This window comes from Cynoglossus semilaevis, chromosome 7 (assembly GCF_000523025.1).
Source record: "Cynoglossus semilaevis isolate Cse_v1.0 chromosome 7, Cse_v1.0, whole genome shotgun sequence".
NCBI classification, from domain to species: Eukaryota; Metazoa; Chordata; class Actinopteri; order Pleuronectiformes; family Cynoglossidae; genus Cynoglossus; species Cynoglossus semilaevis.
In genome coordinates, this window is record NC_024313.1 from 10269862 (window position 1) to 10277374 (window position 7513).

Sequence of the window (7513 nt, forward strand, 5' to 3'; positions counted from 1 at the left end):
TTGAAGCAGTGGTTTCCAAAGTGGGGGTTGGGGTACTACAGGGGGCCACGACTTCATATAGCAAAACAATTTCAGTCATAATTTAATAACAATTAGTATTTAAGTATATTTTCCACTCCATGTAAAGTTCATTTCATCTTCTGATTCTTACTGCAGAAACCACACAAGAAACAGAAGGAAAGCGTTGTTGCTAGGCTACCAGTGTGTCCTACTGTACTGTAGGTGTGGTCACAGGACGACTGTATTCCTCTTAGTTTTTTCACACTTTTTTTTTTTAAAAATTACTACGGACTGGGCCACTCTGAGTTTGTCTCTGGGCTGCATGTGGACCACAGACCACATGTTTTCAAATTATATTGCAGAACTTTTTTCTTTTTTTTTTAAAAAACCTTGTTCATAGTGGAACAGTCACTGTGACACAGACACATGATCGTCATAAAAAGGTCACGTGTCCTGGGCCGAAGAGGAAGAAGAAGCACGAGGTCGTCAGTTATCGATCGACCCTCACACATCCCAGGGTTCTTCTGCGTACACAAACACACACACTGTAGTCCAGTGAGTGTTCTAGAAACATGAAAAACCAATTGACGGGAGCTCAGGACTTCACATGGAGGTCCCTGGACCACGAAGAACCTGATGATGATGATGATGGAGAACACAGGAGTCCAGGAGCGCGCGTTCTGCCGTGTCCACGTCCAGAGACGGTTGACTCGACTCCAGTCACAGGACTGTGTGTTTTGTCATCTCTTTGTATAAAGTGACGCCGCTGCGCTGACGTGTTTCTGTGCTGTTGTCTCCTCTACACTGCACTTTACATGACAGGGTGTAATTACGCTGTCTCTTTGTCTGTGTTCACAAATCTGGACGGAAACACTGTGTCACGTCACGCCTGACGGGGACGAGCTGGGAGTGTAGAAGAGACACTGAGGGAGAAAAGTGAGAGGGCTGCGAACAAGAGGCTTAATGGAGATAAAAAAAACAGAGAAAACACTCAGAAAATGTTCCAAGAATTGAGTTTAAAATTAGAAGTGAATGTAGAAAGGCTTGAATGTAATCTTTAGAAATCTTTCTTTTCTTTTGTTGCAGCACAGATCACCTCAACTTAAAACTGAACAAAATGTTTTCCATTGTGATTGGACCATAATTAATTAATTAATTTTTTAGAAGGAATTTCAGTAAAAAATTATTAATTTTTCTCCTCAATGTTCACTCTAAAAACAAAGGACTTGACGCTGAGGTCTCCCTTAGGTAGAGCTGGATCCAGCCACAAGAGGGAGCCCTTCAATGCCCGATGCGCCTGAATGCGTTTAAACAGCATTTGTAACTCCCCCCCACACACACCCCTCTCCTTATTAGGGAGACATTGACATCTATTTACAATCAGCATCAGATGAATTTGATTTGTCGAACACAGCATCTATCCAAATAACAGCACCAGGAGAGAGAGAGAGAGAGAGGGAGAGAGAGAGGGAGGGAGGTGGGGGGGGGGAGGTTAATTTATCGGACCAAATATTCCCATCATTAAGAGATTTAATGAGTTGAGACTTAATTAAAAGTGGATATAGCCTCCAAAAAGAGTCACATCACTAACCACGCGTTCATTACTGGTCTCTTTAACATCATTTCCCACAGAATCACCAACATCTGAGGAGGAAGAGGAGGAGGAACCGGGGCTGAGCAAAATCTCAATTTGAAAATGCCACAAATTACGTGAAGATCAGCATCTTCATGCTGCAGCTCTGCTCCTGTTGGAGAAACATATTCTGGTACTAGTAAGAAAGAAAATGAAGAAAATAAAAAATAAATAAATAAAATGTAAAGAGTTCTGGGGGAGGGTCAGGATCAGCTCAGCTGTGCTTTTCATTTCGTCATTTTTGTCTCAACATGTAAATTAAGTATTTAATGAATGACACATATTTGCAATACATTTATACATTTATATTTATTTGCAAATATATAAACTTAGTAAATTGGTTTGAACAAGAAAAAAATAGTTTTATTTGTCACTTAAATAGTTGTTTCTTTTGAAGGCTAGGCTAGGCTAGGCTAGGCTAACTTTGCTAATAACCATGGGTTTTTTTTTTTCACTCTAGGGCTTGACTGCCACCTAGTGGGTCTATTGTCCTCTTGTAAATACTTTTACACGGATTCCGTGCGAAATAGGTGATAAAACGACGGGTGGTGTCCCCGCTGATGAACACACGATAAATATTGTATTTTTATACCGTAACACGGCAAATATTGATACTAATACGCAGTAAACACAACAACAACAACAACAATGATAATAATCTGATTATTATGAAGTGTTGGAGACAGTTACTACACCATTGGCTGCTGTGGTCGCCCTGGGGTACTCCCAGCCTTCTGCTGCTGATGCTGCTGCTGATGCTGCTGATGCTGCACGGTGGCGCAGCCCACATCCATCTGAGGATGGAAACGTAAGGACGGCGGGTCTCTCAGAGACCCCGAGTCAGGGTGGACAGAACCAGAGGAGACACACTTCTAGAACCGAACACACTCGGACACTGTGCGCACCAGCAAGTCGGGTCTGAACTGGATTGTGTTTCCACACGTCTTATCTCCTCTGGATTGTGTTTCCACACGTCTTATCTTCCCTAACTTACCTGACCAGAGGATTTTTAATTTTTATTTTTTTTATATAAACGGGAGCGCACAGGTGGTGGTGGCGGCGGCGCGAGCCTGGATTTGGATCCTAAAGTTTGAGGGATGCTCTGGATTATTTATAAGGAGAAGGGAGACGGCAGTTGTGGGGTGGACGCGCACACGCCCGGTGTATCGCACATCAGTTAAATGTGGATGGATGCGCTGCCTCCACTGCTCTGGCAGCAGAAGCTCCTCCGTGCCCAGCCTGAAGAGCTGCCGTGGAGGCTGACCGCCGAGCCGGCTGCTCCCTCCTCCTCCTCCTCCTCCACCTCCTCCACCTCCTTCTTCGTGCCCTCCTGCCGGCTGGATTCTCGGGGAAACTTTGTGACGGGTCGGTGTCGGAGGATGTAGGCAGGCACCGTGTTTGGCTTCCCCGAGCTGAGTGAGTGTCTGAACCGGGATTTGATGAGTTGGTGAAGGTGGCCAAACTGGAGGATGCGCGTCCGGACTGTGGATTCCTGCACAGGCTGCGTGGAGGGGAGAGCAGAGGACCCCCCGGTCCGGTCCTGGGACGACAGGTGTTCCGTATGAACAGGTGAGTTCTAAAGACCCCGTGGTTTTTAACACCTTTCGTCTTCACGTCATCCTGAACTACAGGGGATCAATACTTCAAGGACATTGACAGATTGGCTCCAGGAGTTTTGTATTTTTGCCCAGATATTTTCCCCCACATTTAAAAACATTCATTCATAATTTTTCAATTGTCTCTTCTTGTTTTTTTGTTTAATTTTGCACAGAAAGTGCAACAAAATGTAATTATTTCTGCTCAGGAACTCCGTGTTTTTCTTCCTCATCCAAGTTTTATTCATGGAAAAATCCTTCATGATGTCAATCCATAAACTTTTGTCTTTTTTTTAAACATTAAAAAATTTTTCCCTGCAGTAAAAAAAAAAGAAGTGTGATCCTGAAATAAAAAAAATAAATTCATTTATGGTGAGGCTCTGGCTTAAAGACTACATGTTCTCGTACACAAGCTGAAATTATTTACATTTCCACTTGGACAAAGCAGCTGGACGACCGTTAGGGTGTGGACGTTAGTGCTGCGACCGGACGGACGCTCCTCCGTCTGGAAACACTCACACTCCACCTCCTCATCTCCAAAGTCATTTAGCTGTTGAGACAGAACCGAACTGAAGTCGTTTTTCTTTCCATATCATTCTGACTTTATCTTAACTTTTCTTCTTCTTTTAGTGGCTCCATTCGTAAAGATGCTGAGCTGCGGATAGAGAGACTGCCCTGTGGGGCGAGCTGACCTTTCTCTACCTCTCTCCCCCGACTTCCCCGTCCTCCATTTCCCTCTCTCTCTCTTCACTGACCGTTTTTTATTTCTCTTCTTTTGTCATTTTTTCTCTCTCACTTCCATCTCCTCCTTTTGTTGTTGTTGTTGTCACTTCCTGCCATCTTCCCATCATCCCTCTTTGCCCTCTGCCCCCGTACCCACCAACTCCTCCTCCTCCTCCCCCCACAGCACACATGCAGGCCAAGAAGCGGTACCTGCTCGTGTCTGTGGGGGCCGGTCTTCTCTTCCTCGTCTATCTGTGGGCTCTGCAAATCGAGGAGTTCCAGCAGCAGCAGGATCAGTATCAGTATCACCAGTATCAGTTACCCCAGGACCCAGAGTTCCACCAGTACCACCTGTACCATCAGCAGGAGTACCAGTACTCCCACCAGTTTCAGGACTCGTACCAGCCTCAACCCCAGCCCCAGAGGAGTCCGTCCAGGCGCTGGACGCCATCGACCGAGCTGCTAGAACCGTACCTGGAGGGGGGAGAACAGGAGGTACTGACTGAGCCGGTCCACACCGCCTCAGGGACTAAATGTAGCAGATAATTCTGAATTCATTTGTTAAATGTTGTCTTTTGGCCTCTGTAGGTATTTGATCAGGACAAATACTCAGTAGTACACAGAGAGCGTTAGTAGTTAGACTGAACCGTGTGACGTGGATGTTAAGTCTCTGTGTTTGGATTTGTGTCTGGACAGGAGGACAGCCCTCAGCTCCATCACCAGCACACCTCACCCCGAGAACGCCGGGCGATCCGCGACAACATCTACAAGAACAAACGCTGCCGCATGGAAACCTGCTTCGACTTCGCCCGCTGCCAGTCGGGCTTCAGGGTTTACATTTACCCCCCCCACAGAGCCGGGGGTGAGGTCTCCGAGACCTACCAGAAGATCCTGTCCTCCATCGAAGAGTCTCGGTTTCACACCACTGACCCCGCGAAGGCCTGTCTCTTTGTCCTGGCAGTGGACACGTTGGACAGGGACCAGCTCTCCGCTCAGTATGTCCAAAACGTCAGGTCCAGAATCCAGAGCCTGCCCACGTGGAACGACGGCAGGAACCACCTGGTCTTCAACCTCTACTCTGGCACCTGGCCGGACTACACCGAGGATCTGGGTTTCGAGGTGGGACAGGCCATGTTGGCCAAGGCCAGCGCCGACGCGGTCAACTTTAGACCAAACTTTGATATTTCCATCCCCCTGTTTTCCAAGGATCATCCCCTGAAGGGAGGGGCCACGGGTTATTTGACCCTTAACGACGCCCCACCTTCCAGGAAGTACCTGCTGGTTTTCAAGGGCAAACGCTACCTGACAGGCATCGGTTCCGAGACCCGGAACGCTCTATACCACATCCACAACGGGAAGGATATAGTCCTGCTGACCACCTGCAAACACGGCAAAGACTGGGAGAAACACAAGGACTCTCGCTGCGACCGGGACAACCAGGAATACTCACAGTAAGAGCTGCTGGTTTCACTGCTTCTGGTTTCACTAACCATATATTTTTAAGCCATAAACGCTGGTGTTAATTTGTCAGAGGGCAGGAAATGGCTGCAGTTTGTGTGCGGTTGTCTCTGCTGGCTGCTGTTTCAGTGCATGGACTCATCAATATCTATCTATGTCTTGAGAGCTGAACCTCATGGTTGTGGTTCAGATCAGTGTGTGTTCATATTCTACCTGTGTTTGTGTGTTTTCCCATGATACCATGCGAGAGAAAGACCAGCTGTTGTAATCTGGGCTGGAAAAAAAGAAAGAACTTTTTTTTAGATAAGTGCTAGAAACGTGGGAACTACAGTAGGTGGAGATAAGAAAATGACGTTTTGACTGTTTTTTCCCCCAGTGGTTTTCAGCAGAGCAGCTGTTGAATATTTTTGGTTTGGAAAACGCAGAGACACCCGATGACGATGGGTTTACGCCTGAGATTTCACACTTGGCATCTGTGCACGCGCTGGCGTCTGCTGGTATTTAAACAGTCTGTGGAAAAACGCTGACTCTGCCTTTAAAGTTTGTCGTAGTATTGTGTTCAGGACTCTTTGTTAGAGCAAAGGAAAAAAACTGAGTGACGACAGAAGTGGGCCAGATGTGGGCCGAATCTCTTGGACTACGCCCAGGAAAATCTCTTTCTGTATCATAGGTCTGATTTCTATTGGCTGAAAGTAGCTACACAGAACGTCACACACTGGAACGACATCCGGCCCAATGGTGACAATGTGGACCAAAAACGAGTATGTGTATGTGTGGCCCACATGGTCTTCTTGGCCAGCGATGGTTAAGGTTTGGCTGAGATGATGGGCCCAACAATTTGGTCCACCATCTTTAACCGGGACTTGTGATCTTACCTTACAACATACAGTTTCTATGTGGGTCACAAGAGTGTGTGAGTGTGGGTCACATCTTTCTATGTGGACCATAAAACGGTGGTTTCTGACGGCACTTTCGGTTGACTTTAAATGGACGCAGTTCCTTCAGTCTCCACTAGCTGGAAAACCATGATGAAGTTCTCCCTGGTCTCTGTTAGTTTCTGGAGGTACCAGCTCTTGACCTGGTCCAGGTGGTGTGGTCTGCTCTTCAGAACTTGCGGCCTAATTGAACCGAGTTCTCCAGACCGTCCTGAGGTCGGACCAGAGTTCCGCACCAGTGTTCACGTTGACCAAACCGCTGTGCACCTGGTTTGTTTCAGCTGTGTTGGTGTTCACGTTGACCAAACCGCTGTGCACCAGGTTTGTTGGGACCATGTGAGACCATGTGCTTCTTGTTCTAAGAGTGGACCCTTCACGGTCCATGTGGTCTGAATGTAAATGTCCTCAAAGAGGCAGTAAAGCACACACACACGTGGACTTCTCGGTCCACAACAAGGACCCGTCAGAGTCGGTGACAGAAGGAGACGGGGTGTGTCATCAGTCTGTGACCTTCTCCCATCCTCTGACACCCCCATTTGCCTTGAGTCATGTTCTCAGCTAATGCGTGCGGAGGCACGTTTTTCTCTCTATTTTCCTCCCAAGTGTGGAAAGTGACTTTAACTGGCAGCCTGACGACAAACAAAGCAGAACATAACGGCAGGAACGGCAACCAGAGTGTTTGTCTCTGACGGCAAACTGCCGTGGAAATGTGTTCATTCATAAACGTGTCAGTGGCTTTATGAGCGGCTTAGCGCAGCTTTGATGGGGGAGAAAAACAAATGGTTTTGGATCCAGTTAGCTAACATCATTCATGCACAATGGGCTGTTCTGCAAAGCTGTAAAGAAAAGTGGGGGGAAAAACACAGAGACTAAAAGTGTTTCAGCAGCTTCTCCTTTAAATAAACAGTGCATTAGTCCGTCGTCCGACTCTGTCGGGCATTTTCTGACATCCAACACCAAAAATCAAAGAGTGAAAAACTCAGCTTTGGCCTTAGTTTCACAGAGTGTGTCAAAAATACCAGCAGCCAAACACTCCTGTCTGGACTTGTCACTTGCTGTTTTTAATGTGTTTTTCATAGACACAAATAAATGCCATGGGTCTGTAGACCTCCCTTCTCCTCCTGTGATAATGACGGTCTCTGACCACCTGAGGGAGCCGGCTAGTTTAC

The 7513-nt window shown here is 46.9% G+C and overlaps 1 protein-coding gene across 1 annotated transcript; it reads left to right on the top strand.

Moving 5' to 3' along the window:
• The first annotated feature begins 2599 nt into the window (after positions 1 to 2599).
• Positions 2600 to 6533, top strand: LOC112487230 (exostosin-1-like). Its single transcript, XM_025056948.1, has 3 exons — positions 2600 to 3202; positions 3859 to 4446; positions 4648 to 6533. Exons 2-3 carry the CDS (start codon positions 4141 to 4143, stop codon positions 5404 to 5406), a joined length of 1065 nt encoding a protein of 354 aa, XP_024912716.1. The 5' UTR covers positions 2600 to 3202; positions 3859 to 4140; the 3' UTR covers positions 5407 to 6533.
• Positions 6534 to 7513: the final 980 nt, after the last annotated feature.